Source organism: Amborella trichopoda, chromosome 10, assembly GCF_054954075.1.
Source record: "Amborella trichopoda isolate Santa Cruz 75 chromosome 10, AtrichopodaSantaCruz75HAP2 v2.0, whole genome shotgun sequence".
NCBI lineage: Eukaryota > Viridiplantae > Streptophyta > Magnoliopsida > Amborellales > Amborellaceae > Amborella > Amborella trichopoda.
In genome coordinates, this window is record NC_142345.1 from 7,618,814 (window position 1) to 7,638,887 (window position 20,074).

A 20,074-nucleotide genomic window follows, 5' to 3' on the forward strand; every position below is an offset into this window, starting at 1 on the left:
TACAGGGTTGACTATAAGGAGACTTTTGCTCACATAGCAAAATTGAAATTAGTATAGGTACTCTTATCTAATGCAGCAAATAGGAAATGACTACTCCACCAATTAGACATGAAGAATGCTTTTCTTCATGAGGATCTGCAAGAGGGAAGTGTACATGGCATTACCACCTGGGTTTTGTTCGATCTGAGAATCAATTGGCAAACATACTTACTAAGGCTTCTAACCAAGTTCGACTGAAGGATACTTTGGATAAACTGGGAATCTATGATATATATGCTCTAGCTTGAGGGATAGTGTAGTGACTATAACAGTCATACATAATGGACCATAACAGCCATATAATAGTCATGCATAATGGGCTATAACAGCCATGCAACAATCGCACATAATGGGTTGTAACAACCATATAATAGTCATGCAAAATGGGCTGTAACAGTCATATAATAGTCATACATAATAGGCACTTAATAGCCATGTAACAAATAACAATCACACATAATGGGCTGTAAACGCCATGTAACAGTCACCACATAAGGGGCTCTTAGAAGCCACAAACCAGTCATGCATAATAGGTTGTGACAGCCATATAACAATCACACATAATGGGCTGTAACAACCGTATAATAGTCATGCATAAGGAGCTCCAATAATCATGTAACAATCATAAAGTTATCTTCTCTCAAAAAAAATCATGTAAGAATGATGCATAATGGGCTGTAACATCCGTAGGGATCCATGTATATAGGGCATACTGCCACACGATATGTAATGAGTGAAAAAGAATAGGTTGTAACTCTTATAGTAACTCCCATAAGGATCTGTGCACATTGCCCCAGGATGTGTATTGAGTGAAAAAGACATCTATTCTTCTCAGTCATATGCTTGAATATTACTTTCTCTCTTTTCTCTCTCAATCTTAACATTTTCAATATGCAATAATGAAATGAGATGAACAAGAGAGAAATATTAGTATAACTTCTGACACGCTTAGCTCATAATACACTGAAATGATTCCAAACACCTACATATAGCTAGTAAGCCTGAGTTGGAAAGACTTGCTATCTCCAAATAGTGATACCAAGCACCCATCTAGAGGCCAAAATATACTCAAGCCTCATAGAGATGGAAGACCATCGTATCCTTGTTAAAATCTATAAAATAAATTGCATCATGAAATAACATGTGCCATCATAATCTGTTAGGCTCATATATATATTATGATCAACTTTTTACCCAGATATTCGACATAAAACACATGCGAATATGAAATTCAAACAGCATGAGCAATTTTTTCAATTTCGAATGTTTCAAGTATACAAATAGTGAAAAATGATCCACAGGACGAGAGCTGAGCAATATTAACCTACCCTGATCTAGCCACACCCATTGTAGCACGAGATTTATCAAGCACCTAAAATTTAAAGAAAAGAAATATGTAATATCAGTTACAGAGAAAAAAATATATTTACCCAACAATAAAGCAGCAAGCATGAAGCAAATTCACAATACGAGAAAGTCTAATGTGAAAGTATACTATAGGCAGCAATAAGAAAATATTTCAAAGTGAGGATAATTTTAAGGCCAAAGGGATGATAGAACTGAGAAAACAAAGTATGCATTCTTTGAAGAATTAATTGATAGATAAATTCTTATCAAACTAGTTCCATTTGCATAACAACATTTACTTATAACAAGTCTCCTCTCACCACATATGTTCATTGGAGCAATTTATAGTAATTGTATTAATTATAATTTTAATTTATAACATGACTCATCGATGGATGATGACCAAAGAAACTCCAAACAAAACATGTAGAAGGCCTAAGGTGACAAAAGTAATGAAGACAACAGATATTAGACATTTCTCATCAAATAATTTAAATTCCTTTATTATCTCAGTTTTGGACCTAAGTGTCCTAATCATATTTGTATTGGTCGTTTTGTCCATATCATAAATTTTAATAAAATATAAGGCTGAGAGGTGCATGAGGGTAGGTTCAACCTCACATCTTTCTCTTTCCTTTCATGTTTATCATATTTCTATCTACTCTTCTCTCTTCTTCTTCTCTTTCATTTTCTCTATTCTCTCTATATTCTCTAATATGGTATCAAAGCTAATCCTTTATGTCTCTCAAATTCTTTATCTTTTCATCTTGCCCTTTCCTTTCTTCTCTCTTTTTTTCTTTTAGCCCTTCCCTTAAAATTAAAAATAAAAATAAGGAGAGCGGATGAGAGAGAAAAAAAAAAGGCGAGTGGCAACATGGTGATGCTCAAATGTGTTCAATATGGTGTTGCTCTAATTTGTTCAAGTGTGAGAATTTGACCAGATCTGAATGATAAGTATCCATCACCCTGTTTAAGTTGTTTTTACATTGTCCTAGGATGGTGTGACTAAATGAAATTGGCCAGCCTTGGTTGTCCTTCTTCTCCTTCATCTTTTATGCTCATGAAAAGTAAACCTGGAATCCTTAGTCTTCTTGCAACTGTTGGGATACAAATTACTTCTATAAAACTAAACGAGTCCAATTATGCTTTATGGACTCAATTTGTCTATCCCAGGGTGCAAGGGGGAAACATAATTATTTGACTGAGGACTAGCTTAGTAATTCTTATTGTAGATATGGCGAGTGGATGAGAGAGAATAACATGATCATGACCTGGTTGTGTAGTAGTATGGAACCCCAAATAAGTGCCAATGTGATGTTTCTGAAAGGTGGACAATGTGATCTAGCCAAGTATATACAATTAAAATATTTCTTTCGTTTCTTTTATCTATACTGGCTAAAACACTTACAGCTGTCCAAAATTACAACTTTATTCATTAAATAAACCCCGATACAATCTAGGATCATCTCCAGCAAGCCATTACAATTCTTTACAATAACAAACAGAATATAATGCATAAAGTTGAATCAAGAAACATGGAGCCATTAGAATTATCGAATACCTTGTCTCAGACTACTCCCAAAGACTTCCAACACCCCACACCAAGTCTCCTCCACCCATGGCACACGGGATCTTAGTCCTAACCTTATCTCATAACTCAGGAAGCCTAGGCAAAAACCCCTTGAGAGCATATCATGGGAAGGGATACAAAAGATCTCACAAGACAGAGCACACAAATTAGGGCGTGCCACCCCTCTATGGCTAGGGTGTGGCCCCCTCTAGGACTTACTGATATTATTTAATTATTAAAACCCTGAGAGAGAAAACTGAACAAGAGAGGGAGGAGTGAGAGAGAGAATGGGGCGTACCTGCCTGAGGGAGAGAGACCAAGCTCTAATGTATGTAGAGAAAGGGTTTTGGGATCTAGGGTTTGTCATTATTTTGAGAAGATCAAAGGTGACCCATGGAGTGAAGAGATCTTTAGCTTTCATTCCTCAGATCAGCCGTTATAATTAAAAGAATGTGTTAAAACCATTATCCCTCAGTTTACATAATTCAATTCATATCAATTTTTAATTAGAGAAAATAGAACAAGTTTATTTATTGATTTCAATCAATCTCAATAGTTTCCGTTTTGGAATCAATTATTCTATGTCAAAATATCATCATCCTCAAAGCCTTTTCCCAACTAATTGGGGACGGCTACACAAATCTTGGTCCGCCAATTTGCTCTATTAAGGGTCATACCCTCAATGAAACCATAAGTCCCCATATCTTTTCTCACTACTTCTAATTATGACTTTTTGGGCCTACCCCATGCCCTTTTTAAGCCTTCCACTTGAACTAACTCGTACATCCTAATAGGTATTGTACTGAGTCTGCACCACACATGGTCAACCCACCGAAGTCTACTATATCTCATCTTATCACCTATTGGTGCCAGACCTAAATTTTCCCGAAGATGATCATTTCGATTTCTATGCCTTCTTGTTTTGCCACTCATCCATCTCAATATCCTCATCTTCGCTACACTCATTCTATGAGTATATTGTCTTTTGACTGCCCAATATACCGCCCCATAGAGCAAAGCTGGTCTTAAAGTCGTCCTATAGCACTTCCCCTTCAACTTCATTGGTATGTGGCGCTCACATAAAATTCCAGTTGCAGAACTCCACTTCTCCCAACCAGCTCTAATTCTATATGCAACATCTCCCTTAATCTCTTCATTTTCTTGGATTATCGACCCAAGATATCGAAAACGCGCTCTTTTTGGTATTCCTTGACCGTCAATTATTGACAATTCTTTGCAAAATGTCCTTGTTGGCCACAAACATAACATTGGTCTCCTTTGGTTCGATGCTTTCGGAATTTGGATCGTCGAAGAAATTTATAAGTTTTGAACTTTTTTTTCTTCTTCTTGTGGTCCATGGTATGGCCATATTTCTGTTTTGTTTTTCTTCCAAGAGAAGGACATGTACAATGTTTCTCAGTGTCACATTTAATCTTTAAATACGGATTGTCACAGGATTTGCCAAGAAGATATTTGTTTTTTTCCATTTGCTTGACAAATTCTACTTGGTTGCATAACCGTTCTAAAGCATGTAAAACAAACTGGTAAATTTCTCCAAAACTAACAGTTTGAATTGTGAGTCCTTGGTTTTCCATTGTCTTGGTGGCCTCTTTGCCCAAAGTGGGAGGAATAGATTCTAAATAATATTGCTTGAGATTGACATCATCGATTCCTCCAATTTTATGGTATCTTTTGTTCATTTCCATAAAATGTTTTTCCAGATCATGCCGTTTGAAAGAACAGCAATTAAGTTGGAAGAATTCTTCTCTTGCAGTAATTTGTTCATGTCTGACTGATCCAGTGAATTCAGCAATGAGATAGCTGAAAAATTCAATAATGGATTGACTGTTTCTTAATTGAGTTTGCCTATATTCTCCAAGGATGACATACCAGTCAAATAGTCTTTCACGAAACCGAACAATGACTTTCGCAATTGTGTTGGTCAAAGTATTTGCTGGATTTAACATTTAAGCATGCATCCATCTTTGGATCTCTTTGAATCTGTCTATCCATTTCGAAGGAGGGATGTCATCTATAGTAAAGCCTTTTGAGGAATCTCTATAGGTCGGTAGTGGAAGATTGGGAAGTCTAAATTCTTCTGTAGGTATGGGATCTGGGTCTGGTTCCATAGGTTCTTCTGGAGGGTCTGCTTCTGGTTGGTTCATCATGTACAGAGGATCAGAAGTATCAGAAATTTCAGACAATGTTGTAGCTGTAGAAGTTTCTGATAATGAGTCAGAGGAAGACTGGGTTTCAGAATGAAGGTTTATCTCAGAGGGTTTGGTAAGATTCTTTAAGAAGGTGCTCATATCACCAAGAGGTTCGGGTTCGGGTAGTTGTATTGAACGAGAAGTGGATGAGGCAACGATATCAGAATCAATTTCTGAGGGTTGGAACATCTGGGTTTCTTGTTTGGGAGGCTTATCTGTAGGAGGTGTATGGTTTGGTTTTTTGATTTGGGAAGGACTAGGTTCTGATCGCGGTTGTGGTTTCCTTAATTGGGGAAAGAACATTTCTTCCGGAAATCTTCTTTCATCTTCATAAGGATTATAAGATCTCAATCCAAAAGGTCTAGGGTGAATAGTTCTAGTAGGGGGATACAAAGTTCTTGTTGGTGGAAAGGGGTCTGGGTTTCTCAAGGTAGGATAACTTGGTTGAGGAGAAAAGGTTGGCAAAGGTTGATGTTGGGTTTGGTATGGAGAATGATATTGGGATTTCATCCAATAGTCCTTTTCAAGGCTCTGCAATTGTTTTTCCAAAAATGCTTTTTCTTTCCCTTTGACGGAAATCAAATAAGATTGTTCATGCATGTCCTTTACACAATATAATATTTGCAAAAGTTCTTCATGTAACAGCTGAATTTTTTCTTTCAATTCCATAATTATGCGTGTCAACCCTTGGGTGTGAGACGTAAAGGTGTTCTGGGTGGTTTCCAACTGGGCTTTCATAGAATTTTCGGTAGTTTCTAGTCGTAGCAATGCCAAATTTTGAAACTTAGCATTCTCAGCTTGCCAGTTTAGGCTTGCTTCAGCAGATGAAATCAGTTTAGAAGTACCAGAGGAGTCTCTTGCCGGAGGGGTTTTTATTTTCCAAACATGCATTTCATTCTCTTGTATTTTTTCAAAATCACGAAGAGGAGGAAAACTATCCGCATAATTTGAACTGGAAGGGTCAAACATTAAACAGTTGTTTTGTATTTTGGAATCATCTTTATCATCCCATCCAGTGGGAATGATAGGAGAAGATTGTGGAACTGAAAGGGGAGAAGTACCATAAGTCACATAATAATCCCACTTACCTGAACTTTCTCCTAAGAGATCAATTGTAGGATCTCCATCCTAATATCTTTGATGCAATCATTGAGAAGAAGATTTTTTCTTTGGTGTTCTTTTTTTCTTTATCTCTATTTCATCATCAGTTTGAAGACAAGAATCACAGTTGCAGCAGTCAAACCAATTATGGCCATCTATGGTTTTCTGTTCATAAATGGGTTGGCCAAGTTTGTTAAATTCAAGAATTGGAACCTTTTCGAGCAATCCTTGGAAATGAGTTGGAAAAATATCTTTGGTTTGATTTTCTTGAATTGAGGATAGGAAATCAACTTGGACCTGACCATCTGTCAGTCTAGTCATTCTGGACTCAGTTTGTAACACTGGTTGGCTTTGAGCTTGTAAATTCTCATAGTTTGTAACCCAAGTGGAGGGTATTAATTCAATCAGTCTTTCCTTGGATATTTGTCTTGGGACATAGTGGCAAATTGGCTGAGAATTGTTATCAACTTTGATGAACAAAGCAGTGTTTTCTGTTTCAGGGGTTAAAGGTGTAACAATGTCGAATGCATGGTTTTGCAAACGATAGACCATTTGGTAATGAAGAGTGGCTACTGAAGAGGTCTCAATTTGTTTAGTTCCAGTTATTTGTAACTGAACTTTGAACGCTGAACTCAGATTGGGGTCTTTTATAGGGATATTGAAATTTGGGAAGAAGGTAACAAAGATGGTGCCTGCCTTTAAGGTGGTTTGAATGGTGCCTATACAAGCATGTTGGTATTCAAGAAATCTTGTATCTAGCAAAGCAATCCTGGTTACTGCTTCCATCCCTTTTCTGCCATGAAGGTTAAGGCTAATTTTATGGCTCCAAAATGGATATGGGTATATCCTTCTTTTAACCATAAAGGGAAAGATGTTTTGGTAGGTGTATTGTAACATACTGTTCAGCCTTGGTGGCTGGGATCTGATGTTGATCAAAGGAAGAGGCTTGGACATATTTTTTTATGGACTCAGGGTTTTTCTTTCCACAAAGTTTCTTAATCCTTTTAGTCCAATTTAAGCTTGATTTATCATAAACATGATAAGGATTGATCAACTGAGGTTGAGTTTCAGAAAATTTCTCAGGAGTATAGGTAATTTCGAGAAGATGTTCTTGTTTTGAAAACATAGGTTCAGAGGTGGATGAACGAGGAGTATCTAAACTTACTTCTAAAGGAATATCTCCTGCCATGAGTTCGAAAATATCTTGCTTGTTGACTGTAATATGGTTTTGGTTTGAAAGGCCAACTTTCTTTTACCCCATGTTAAATGTATGATCTCCGCTTTTAAGCCATTCCTCAGCCTCTCAGAGTTCCTGTTATTAACATGTAACTCAAGAAAGTTTTTAGCAGTGGAATAAATTCACTGAAATTAACCTTTAAGTTATATTTTGTGTTCAGATACGAGAGATCGTAGACCAGCTACGCAGACGTAGAGCATACTAATCTGAATATTTCTTACAGATTAACCAGTCAACATAACAAGATAGAAGATTAAATCACAACTACTTGGCTCTGATACCAATTAATGACATTAATTAATGACATTCTCTTATTCTCTCCAAACTTGCAAAGCCCTATCAATTTGTTAAACAAATTCCACTCTCTCTGTTGTCAATTTGGCATTATGCTTTCTGAGAAAAAATGTATCTTTGCTACTACTGAAATCGATTTCCTTGGAATGCATTTTCATAATGGGACAAACTTCAACCTCATATTGCCAATCACTTGTCAGAATTCCCTGATACCTTATCCTCTGTTAAACAAATACAGCAATTTCTTGCCATTGTCAATTATGTCACCCTTTATTCCAAGATTATCTCTCCATACCAGCCCTCTTTATTTGCTCTTAAAAAAGAAAGCACCACCATGGACTTATAAGCAAACTGAGAGTGTTCGCGCACTGAAATCCTTTCCAAAAATTTACCTTCATTAAAAATACCCTCTTCTGAAAAACGGATTTTGCAAACAGACGCCTCGGATGAATTTTGGGCTTGCATTCTTCTCGAGGAAATTGACAAAACAAGGATGATTTGTGGTTATAAAAGTGGAAAATTTAAACAGTCTGAATTACACAACCATTCCACTTTTAAAGAAATTCTGGCTGTAAAATGTGGAATAGAAAAGTTCCAATTCCACCTTATTGGTTACAGATTTCTGATTGAAATGGACTTATCTGCTTTCCCACATATGCTGAAGTTTAAAAACAAAATATTACCAAATCCCCAACTTCTACGTTGGTCGAACTGGTTTTCTCAATGGGATTTCGAATATAAACACATTTCAGGGAAAAACAATGCGTTAGCTGATATGTTTTCTCGGCAGCAATTTTCAGAAAAATTAAATTTCTCAATCATTCCTTTCACAGGAGCTATTATCCACATTGATAACATAGATCATGACCTTCCCGAAGAAGTATATGAATTGATTCTGAATAAAACTCTAGCCTCTAAAAGTGACCAAATGCAATAGAAAATACATGAAATAGTCTTAAGAAATCATGGAGATTGCATGCATGGAATTCGATGCCATCCATCTTACCCTTATCTTAGCCTCTTTGAAACCAGGTATTATTATAACATGCCTAAAGAAGTACTCTGCCTCTTATGGTACTTAACTCAAAACCACCATATTTGTTTTATATTCCATGTAAGAAAACTCATTTCCTACCTAAGGCACTGCCATTTTCTTCAATGGAATAATTATATGCACCATAATCCCAGAGCCCTGAATTTTTATAGATTCCTCCTAAAACATTACCATTACACTCACTGAATGGATTCTTTCAGACCCTTTTTGAAACCTTATGTTGTTATCAGTTTCCACCAAACTCTCAAACCGCTTCTTTATCCAGATTATACCTATATCACCCAACATCCCCTTATAGAAACTATTGGATGGTATGATTCTGATCTCCTTAATTTCTGGCCAACTAATGCAGAAATTTGGTCCGAGCTCAAACCTAAAATGTGTTACATTAACAGAGTCTCTCCAGACACTATTCCTCTGCATGTTTACACAGGACAAGAAGTATGGAATGACACAACCCCTCGAGGAGCAGTTTTACTCCACCAACTTTACCATTGGCTTGCTGACCATCCACCACCAGAAGATGCACCAACTGATAGCTCAAGTGATGACTCATACAGTGGACCTTCTCATAGCCCATCTGCAGGAAGCTACGACTGAGACGGTTATCCATACGACATGTATCCAGATACAGACTGAGACACTGTGGATCACTATTTTGTCGGTAGACACTGTGGAGCACTATTTTGTCGACAGACACTGTGGAGCACTATTCTATCATACCCACCTGTCTATTACTGTAGATATACTTTTGCTTTTTACTGTTCACTTTTTACTGTTTCCAAATGCCAGCTGTCCTGGCCAAGTTGTTTGCTTTTAATTTTATTTGAAGTCCAGCTTTCACGTCCGGAGTCTAAAAAAAGCCTCATGTGGCATTGTAAACGGCAGAGTGCTTCTAGAGCCTCTCAGCCTTGTAGTTCTTGTGTGCTTGCTTTCTTCATGTTCTTGCTTTCAGCCTGTCTTCCGTTTGATGTTTATATCTATCTTATGTCTTATTATCTTGTGTCGTGTTCTACTCTATGTATAACCTTGTTGTTTTAATATCTTTCTGTTAAGAATGTCTTGGAATGTCATTAATTGGTATCAGAGCCAAGTAGTTGTGATTTAATCTTCTATGAAAGCCCAGTTGGAAACCACCCAGAACACCTTTACGTCTCACACCCAAGGGTTGACACGCATAATTATGGAATTGAAAGAAAAAATTCAGCTGTTACATGAAGAACTTTTGCAAATATTGTATTGTGTAAAGGACATGCATGAACAATCTTATTTGATTTCCGTCAAAGGGAAAGAAAAAGCATTTTTGGAAAAACAATTGCAGAACCTTGAAAAGAACTATTGGATGAAATCCCAATATCATTCTCCATACCAAACCCAATATCAACCTTTGCCAACCTTTTCTCCTCAACCAAGTTATCCTACCTTGAGAAACCCAGACCCCTTTCCACCAACAAGAACTTTGTATCCCCCTACTAGAACTATTCACCCTAGACCTTTTGGACTGAGATCCTATAATCCTTATGACGATGAAAGAAGATTTCCAGAAGAAATGTTCTTTCCCCAATTAAGGAAACCACAACCTCGATCAGAACCTAGTCCTTCCCAAATCAAAAAACCAAACCAGACACCTCCTACAGATAAGCCTCCCAAACAAGAAACCCAGATGTTCAAACCCTCAGAAATTGATTCTGATATCGTTGCCTCATCCACTTCTCGTTCAATACAACTACCCGAACCCGACCCTCTTGGTGATATGAGCACCTTCGTAAAGAATCTTACCAAACCCTCTGAGATAAACCTTCATTCTGAAACCCAGTCTTCCTCTGACTCATTATCAGAAACTTCTACAGCTACAACGTTGTCTGAAACTTCTGATACTTCTGATCCTCTGTACATGATGAACCAACCAGAAGCGGACCCTCCGGAAGAACCTATGGAACCAGACCCAGATCCCATACCTACAGAAGAACTTAGACTTCCCAATCTTTCACTACCAACCTATGGAGATTCCTCAAAAAGCTTTACTATAGATGACATCCCTCCTTCGAAATGGATAGACAGATTCAAAGAGATCTAAGAATGGATGCATGCTGAAATGTTAAATCTAGCAAATACTTTGACCAACACAATTGAGAAAGTCATTGTTCGGTTTCGTGGAAGACTATTTGACTGGTATGTCAGCCTTGGAGAATACAGGCAAACTCAATCAAGAAACAGCCAATCCATTATTGAATTTTTCAACTATCTCATTGTTGAATTCACAGGACAAGTCAGACATGAACAGATTACTGCAAGAGAAGAATTCTTCCAACTTAACTGCTGTTCTTTCAAACGGCATGATCTGGAAAAACATTTTATAGAAATGAACAAAAGATACCATAAAATTGGAGGAATCGATGATGTCAATCTTAAGCAACATTATTTAGAATATATTCCTCCCACTTTGGGCAAAGAGGCCACCAAGATAATGGAAAACCAAGGACTCACAATTCAAACTGTTAGTTTTGGAGAAATTTACCAGTTTGTTTTACATGCTTTAGAACGGTTATGCAACCAAGTAGAATTTGTCAAGCAAATGGAAAAAAACAAATATCTTCTTGGCAAATCCTGTGACAAGCCGTATTTAAAGATTAAATGTGACACTGAGAAACATTGTACATGTCCTTCTCTTGGAAGAAAAACAAAACAGAAATATGGCCATACCATGGACCACAAGAAGAAGAAAAAAAAGTTCAAAACTTATAAATTTCTTCGACGATCCAAATTCCGAAAGCATCGAACCAAAGGAGACCGATGTTATGTTTGTGGCCAACAAGGACATTTTGCAAAGAATTGTCCCAACCAACAGAAAAAGAAGAAGCTCATCCATCTCCTTTCACAGGTACTAGACGAATCTGTTAATGATGATTTGGAATCAGTATTTTCGCTGGATGATGAACACAATGATGAGACTTTGATCTCAATCTCCTACACAGTGGACTCTGAGCTTAATGAAATCTCAAATTCAGTCATACCTGAGGTATTTTGTCCCCCTGAATATTCCCCTGAACCTCTAAACCAAATACCTGCTGACTCCTATCCACTCTCTCAACCAACCCCAATAGCCTTGGTTCAACTCCTGCATGAATACTATTCCAAACCACTTACCCTCCCTGCCTTTTTTGATACTGGCGCATCTGCAAGCATATTAAAACCTGATCTGCTACTTAAACAATTTTGGGAAAACTGCACCCAGTCCTTCAGAGTTGCCAATGGAGAAAAGTTTACCATCACCCAGATCAGCAAACCTATTCTCATAAAACTTTTCCCAAAAGTTGTCATCCAACATATACTCTTAGGATCATTTTTACCCAACAAAGACCTCTCCACAAAGGATTTGTTGGCCGTCAATTTTAACTACAAGTATCCTGACCGTCAATGTTGACCCCCGATGTAGAACTATTGTCACTAAAAACTCACTCGTCTCTCCACTAGTTGTTCGTATACTAATTAGCATATCATCGTACATCTCTCACCAAGTCAATGTAGTGTTAGAAGACTCCTTTTTTTTCTAACACCCACCAAATCAAATCTTGAGGTACTCTATCATAAGCTTTCTCTAGAACAATAAAAACCATGTGGAGGTCTTTTCCTTTCGCCTGAAACTTCTCAATCAGTTACCTAAGTAGGAAAATAGCCTCGATTATTGACCTTCCTGGCATAAACCGAATTATTCTCTTATACACTCGTTTTATGCCTTAGTCATTGCTAAATCACTCCATTCCAAAGCTTCATAGTGTGGCTCATAAGTTTGATCCCTTGATAGTTCACAAAATTCTGTGTCTCCTTTGTTGTTGTAAATAGGTTCCTCAATATTTTTCTTCCATTTGCGTGACATTTTCTTTGTTCTCAACACCTTGTTGAACAGCTTGGTCAATCAGTCAATGTCATTCTCCTCCATGCATTTCCAACCCTCTATTGGTATACCATCTAGTCCTAAAGTCATTCATATCTTCATCCTTTTCAAAGCTTCTTTCATTTATGATATCCTAATCCTACAAATGTATCTATGACCTCCGCCCACATTTATGCCAACAGTTCCTTCCAATGCCATGTTCCCATTGTGTTCGTTATTTAATAATTTTTTAAAATAAACTCTCCACTTTCGTTGACCTCTTCATCCTTCACCAAGACCCTTTGATCCTCACTCTTAATGCATTTAATATGGTCTAGATCCTTCCATTTTTTTCTCTCATTTTTGCTAATTTCAAGATATATTTTTCACTTTTTCTTGTTCCCAATTTACTGTATAGATTATCAAATGCCTTAAGTTTAGTCTTACTTACTATTTACTTAGCGTTTTTCTTAGTAGTTTTATATTCTTCTAAGTTTTGATCGTTTCTATTACACGGTCAAGTTTAATAACATGATGATTTTTTGCAAATGACATTCTAAACCTCATCACTCCACCACCAAGTTTCCTTATCGGAATTTCTTTTCCCTCTAGATTCTCCTAAAACTTATTCTGCCACTTTCTTAATACAGTCAGCCATCTCATTCCACATAACATTGACCTCATGTTTAGAGTTATATTTTCCTTCTTTAACTAATTTATCTTTATATAAGTCTATTTTCTCATTTTAAAATTTTACCACCTAGTTCTTGGACACCTATTAATGTCATCCCTTCTTTTCCATGTCTTTATGCAGACGTCCATAATCACGAGCCTATGTTGGCTAGTCAAACTCTCTCCTATGATAACCTTGCAGTCTTTACATGATGATCGATCTACCTTCCTAACTAGGAAGAAGTCTATCTGATTTTTATGTGATCCATCCACTTTTATAAGCTATGTGATCCACTTTTATAGGGGCCTTATTGAACAAGCCAACTCAAGAGGGAAAAGAAAAGGTGGGGCATGCCATCTTGTGGCCCCCATGCCCCCCTCATAAGGGGCCTCTTTGTGCTGAGCCCACAACTCCAATGGGCCCCCCCTCCTCAAGATAATTTTAGAATAATGAAAACATTTTTTTATAAACCAATAAATATTTTTATTTTCTCACTAAAACAATTATATTCAGAAAGTCCATTTTAGGCTATTTTAAAATACATTTTAGCAAAAATAAAATATCCAGAGAGCTTCAAAAATTCATTTTAATATTCTAAAAACTCATATAAAGTATAAATTAAACACATTAAAATAAATTTGATGGAAATTGGATTCAAAGAATTGGGAATAACACACATACATTGAGGATTACGTCTATTCTAAACAATAGTATCCCACTGTCATCTTCTTAAACTGACCTAATAGATCCTATGACCCACAACCCATCACAGGAGTTCATGCTTGGTTCATCAAAATCAGCTAATAAATGAAGGAGACATGATCCTAGTCCATGTATTACAGGTCCCTCCCTAAGGACAAGTCCAAGTCCTATTTTAGCACAATACCTCATGGGTCCTTCCAACACAATCTAGTGTTGCAAGAAGACGTCTCTTCCACACATGTACACGACACACCCCAGAGGGCTGCTTCCGGACAACTATTTAGTGTACATGCCATGCGATGGTACTGATGAGGATTTTGGCCATTGTCCTCTCCAGCCGACCAGCGCATACATGGGTCACATTCAGTCCCCTAGCCAACCACCCTGGGCATATCTTTAACCTCATCAAGTGATAACCCCACTATGAAAGGTGAACAATGCCTAGGGCTACGGGTTTAGACATCAACCCGAGCTCAGCCCGTCAAAACTCCAATGAATCACGGCATTAGCAATGTTGCACACTCCATCCGAACCATGCAGCATAGTCCATCTGGACCACGCTCCCACTACAGCTATCATATCACTATATGAAGTTTTAGTACATGCTCTCATGAATATTTAATTTTACTACATATTACCCCTCTCTCTCCCTTTCTCTCTTATAGCCTTCATATTAGTCCCACATTGGACTTTTTCAAACAGCCACGAGGGGTAGTGCCTATAAAATAAGGTCTGAAGGATAAGGGAGGGTATGATTGTGTGCTTTCCAAGTACACATGGTGGGGCACCTTTTAAAAAGTTGGCTCTTAGTATGTAAATGTTATAAAGTGCGAACTTTGTAAGAAAGGGGCGGGTTGCCTTTTAAAAAGGTGGTGCTTAATATATGGGAATGGCCCCACTATGTCCCCTCTCTTTAAAAAATTAAAATTTCAATTTTTTTTTAGAAGGTTAGCCGGTTTACAAAGAATCGTCATTGTTTTTTAGAGAGCAAACCGGCTCCGGCAGACAACCGGCTTGTACAGGCCGGTTTGTAGGGGGAACCGGCCGGCTGCTGATATATTATAGGCTTTGGATTGGCCCAACCGCTTCCCAATCCGGATCGGCTGGTTTTGATCCGGATCGGCTGGTTCTGATCCGGATCGTCGATTTTTTAAACATTGGTAATAACGGTTTAAAAAGCAGGTGCGGACATAATTTTTCGAAAACAATAAGTACAATTTCCTTTTAATAGTCCATTTGCAAATGTCGCATCTCCTCACTCCTTAACGACGTAAAAACATTCGGACGTCCTCGAAACTCTTCTTGACAAGAGTTTTATGTGACAGTGGAAGCATGCATAAAAGATTTAGTGCGCTCCCACGGGAAGATACTCTATTCCTTCTTTTTACTGTCGGGTGAGCGTGACCCAAAAAAGGTTTTTCCGATATTCAGGGTACATTATCTTTGCCCACCTGAGCTCGAGCTTCAGATGAAGGCCAGTAGAAACACCAGAGCCTAAACCCACGAGAGAGGGCAACAGAAACCACAAGCTTCAGGACATAAACCAGGTACCTTTTTCTCTCTGCTTTCTCTCTCCTTGTACTTCACTTTCGACATACAACCCCACACTCTCTCTCCACAATCCATGTTCTTCTTCTCTCTCAAACGAACATCACAACAATCCCTTTTTTATTCTCTATTGCAAAAGCCTACATTTTACGATGCTCTTCCTCTTTAAAAAAAAAATCACTCTATAAATCCCTTTTTGCTGATCTAGGGTGTTTCTCATAGCATCAGTTGTTGATGAACAGATGAATTGAATGAAAAGGCAAGTATGGAGAATTATGGTGATTGATAAATTCAGTATGGGGTGGAGTACATTGCTTGTAATTTTTAAAATTTTTATTGATTGGCTTAATCTTTGTGTTATCTTATATCTATGTAGTATAGACCTGCAGGTTTCAGCAATCAAGCAATGATTTCTTTATCTGAGTGTTGTTCCTAGTAAAAAAGCTTGAACCTCAATTAGGGGTCTCTTCTTTCTTTCTGGTATTCAACACTTTTGCACAATGAATTTCTCAACTTTTCCAATCCTTAAGGAACTCATCCTAGACCTTTGGCGTTGATTTGTATTGTAAAGCCTATTGTGAGAGAGAGAGAGAGAGCGATTGGCTACTTAGGAGGAAGGGGCCCCACAGCAGAGCAACAGAGGGCATTGATGCTACTGGTCTCGCTGTTGTTGTTACGAGTGCCTTTTTACGCCCCTTTCTCTCTCCCCTCAGGAACTTTAGCTCTCTGTAGTTTTTGAGAAATTTGGGTTTTTCTTCTGTTTGTTTGAATGTTATTTTCTATACAAATTTACAAATTGGTCTGTCCTTGTTTTTGTTTTATATTGTCACAATTTTTGAAATCTTGTAATGAAAAATAGAGTTATTTGTAAATAACATGGTGCCTAAAATGGTTCGTTTTCCCCTTTCCTCTATAGATTCAGACACTAATTTTGACTTAGTGATATTCTTTGGCCGGCTTTATGAAAACTATGAAATTCCATTACGTCTAATTATTGACTTATGCTGATGAACTTCTTTGATTGAAGTTATTCCAGTTGATCTCCAACACTTTCTACAATCGTTTATCATTTTGATAATTTTGGTAAGTTGATATAAAAGAAACCAAGTTATTGTTGTTGTATTATCTTTAAATCTTTCTTGTGTAGAATCCTTGTCTCAGTAGCCCATAATTTGCAAGACTCATCATATATCTTGTGTTTTTGTTTTTCTTTTCTCTTCTTTTTTTAACAAACTTGTATTATTATATTGGTATGTGATGTATTATCTATTACAAAATGAGGCAGCTCATACATCGAGTGCTCAATATATATGTCCCAGAAAAGGGGAAGACTACAGTCCCATTAACATAAAAATTTGGGGGCGAGCAGGGATCATAAGGTCATGAGAAGGGAGGACGTGATAGATGTGTGTGTGTTAAAACAAAACTATATGAGAAGCCCTCCGAAACTACAGGGAAACCAAGGTGCTACCCCATCCTTGAAGGCTCCTCTACCACCCCTTTTATAGCGAGCACATTAGCCATGTAGTTAGCCTTACATGATGGAAGACTACCTGAATGTTCCCACACAGGTAGTATAGGGAATCCAGAGGGAATCCCTAAAGCAGCGTAAACACCAAAAACAAAGAGATCGGATAGATTTCACATACTTTTTTCCACATCCGATTTTTCATGTGCAGTTGATGCATTCCTCCAGTCATTTATGTGTGTGTCTCCTCCGATTTGAGAGTTCGATGCCCGCATCCCTAGGTCAACTACCGATTACTAGAATAGGGATTGAATTATACACAACACAAATCCCAAACCTATGATGGAAAGCTCATGAGTTCTTGGATCACTTATGGGTTTTTGTTCTAGGGCGCTTCTAGAGAGAGAAAATCTAGAGAGAGATGAGCTTTTTTTTCTCAGTTGTAGAGAACCAATTTTGAGAGATATGTGCATCTCATAAAATCTCTATTTTTTCTCGCTTTAACAACTATTTATGAAAAATATCCCAAGGGAATCTTATCTAAAAGGGAGTTATTTTAGTCCTTTCGAATAATATTCTCTCAAATAAAGCTTATCCCCAATTGGAAGCCCTATGTGCAAAGAATTGGTCAAAAACAAATCCCATGTCTCATGGGATTCCCATGACTTTTATCTCTACCACTAACTAGTACAGTAATTCTATGGACATCCTCTTCTCTATTAGCCACCAAGAGTGTTGAAAATATCATGAACATCCCTGTACCCACAAAGGGGCAGATTCCAAATCCAACATCTCCCACTCATCTTGTTGTGGGTGCACTAAAAGCTGTCAAATCCCATAATCATCATATGGTGATACATCACAACACAAGAGCTCTCTCATGCTTTGTTGCGAAATTCGTCGTGAGACCTTAAGGAGCAATGCATCTCTGTAGAGAGAACCACATTAAGATTCCATCAAACTAACGTGGAACACCTCTTCTCTCTTATTTAAAAATGCTCTAGCCTGCCCAAGACTCAGTTGGCCACACAGGATTGAGTATATCTACTAATTCCTCATGAGCTACTCTATGTTCATGAGACTACAAAAGCATGTGTACTCCCACTCAGCTTATATAATAAAAACATCATTATCATGCAAGCCAAGAAATTCAATTGCAAAAATATTATATTACCCTATAATAGTTTCGAAAACATTTTGCAAAAGAACACCCAGCATAAAAACTACAAGTCACTGATTAGCCGATGAGCATCAAATCTAATTAGAGTACACTTATCTCTATAGGTATGCCAACGGTCTTCCCCTAGCCCTACTATTTTTCCATTTTGACTTGACGGCTCTCTTAGCTATGCCCCCACCGAGCCGAATTATACATGACAGGAGAGCACGCTAAAGTAACAACATCAAATCTCCACTTCCTAGTATAGTCACACGGTCAATAAGGGCACTCATGATCGCTAAGTGACCAGATATATCTCGCACACTGTAATAAGCAATAGGGATCATCCTATACATCTCTAGCTCTCTAGTAGTAATGGTCTCGCTAAGCACATGTGGTATGAATCGCACACCACAATGTAAATAATAAACAAAACACAATGTAAATGATAAACAATATTAAGATCCACATCAGATTTACATCATGCAAGTCTTAGATCAGCCGCAACTAATGCGACCCTAGGTCACACCCAAGCAACTAATTAGAGCATCCCTATCGTTCACACCTGGCTGTCATACAGGCTACACGATCTAGTGGGATGACACACTTATATAGATTATGTCGATTCCTAACTATGGAATCTCTTCTCGATATCATATGGAAGTGATACACACCCTGTGTGTCTCATCCTCCAATGTCCCAGACAATGTAGGCGGTCAACACTGTGCAAGAGAGTGGACCAAGCGTGCTGACAATATTATCTAACAATGAACAAGTGTACTTGTGCGCTAGAGTAAATGTGCAATCAAATCATGTGCGTGTCTGAACAAACTATAATATAATAAATCACTCGCATAAATGGCAAATCGAAAACAACACCTATGTATGGGAAGAGTCAGACAGTGATGATGGTGCAAAAAACCAATTGGCGACTCCCAAGTCCCAGTCCCATGACACGAGCCCTATACATCTCTCAAGGTAGTCATGGGCTCTGCTAGTAGCATAACATTCACGACTGTCTCTCTCCTCTCAATGACACCTCGCGCATGGTGATACGATACTTGGGATTCTTTCAAAGCTTGTGCTGACGTGTTATCACCAAAACATGCTCACAGCTCTCCAACACTCACTATGATCCCTAGCTTTGTGGGTTCCTCATGAGCCATATGCTCTCCTATAATGCTACACATCAATCCATATACTCCATACCAATAATGGACATGCCAACGATGTCATTTGACTTGTTGCACCAAGAACTTGCTCCCGCTCTCTAAGTGGAGACATTTTCTAATGTCAATCATTAATATCCAGATCACCATGTAATTTGACTTGCTCTATCCTCATAGTAGGGATCATTTCCCAAAAAGATCCATGAGTAGTCTATGGTTCTTTGGAGATATCAAAGTGTCAAGTTCACGGTTTGCTAATGCTTTGGACTTGAATTGCTCTAGTGGTGGCTTGACAAGCTAGACAACACATCTTGTCACATTCACAACATGGCATTCATAAGATTGACTCTGCTCACATGTCGTACACAAATCATCTCTTCAAACATCAATCTCTATCTATGGACAGAGATTTAGATGAAACACGACCTTTCTTGGGTGGAGCATCACTGGACCCTCCATCATGCATCCTAAATCTTTTGCCTAATGTAAGTCAATTAAGACAAACTTAAGGAGCCTCTTATAATGATTATGCTTGATCTCAACATCGAGCACGTGATGCACTTTGCCTATATCCTTCACATCAAAATTGGAGGACAACCACTCGTTAGTGTCATCAATCTTCTCCTTGT

At 37.9% G+C, this 20,074-nt stretch overlaps 1 protein-coding gene across 6 annotated transcripts in view; it reads right to left on the bottom strand.

Annotated features, from left to right (window-relative positions):
• LOC18446244 (uncharacterized) overlaps nt 1-20,074 on the bottom strand; it is a 51,026-nt gene that overhangs the window by 26,971 nt on the left and 3,981 nt on the right. For 4 of the 6 annotated variants that reach the window (XR_016041864.1, XR_016041863.1, XM_006856365.4 and 1 more), the window contains exon 2: nt 1,368-1,411. The exons of the other annotated variants lie outside the window; for them this stretch is intronic. Coding sequence is in view for 2 of the 4 variants with exons in the window: in XM_006856365.4 (XP_006856427.3) it covers nt 1,368-1,387 (20 nt within the window). In the remaining 2 variants the exon portion in view is untranslated. The remainder of the gene's footprint in view (nt 1-1,367; nt 1,412-20,074) is intronic. 6 annotated transcript variants of the gene reach the window in all.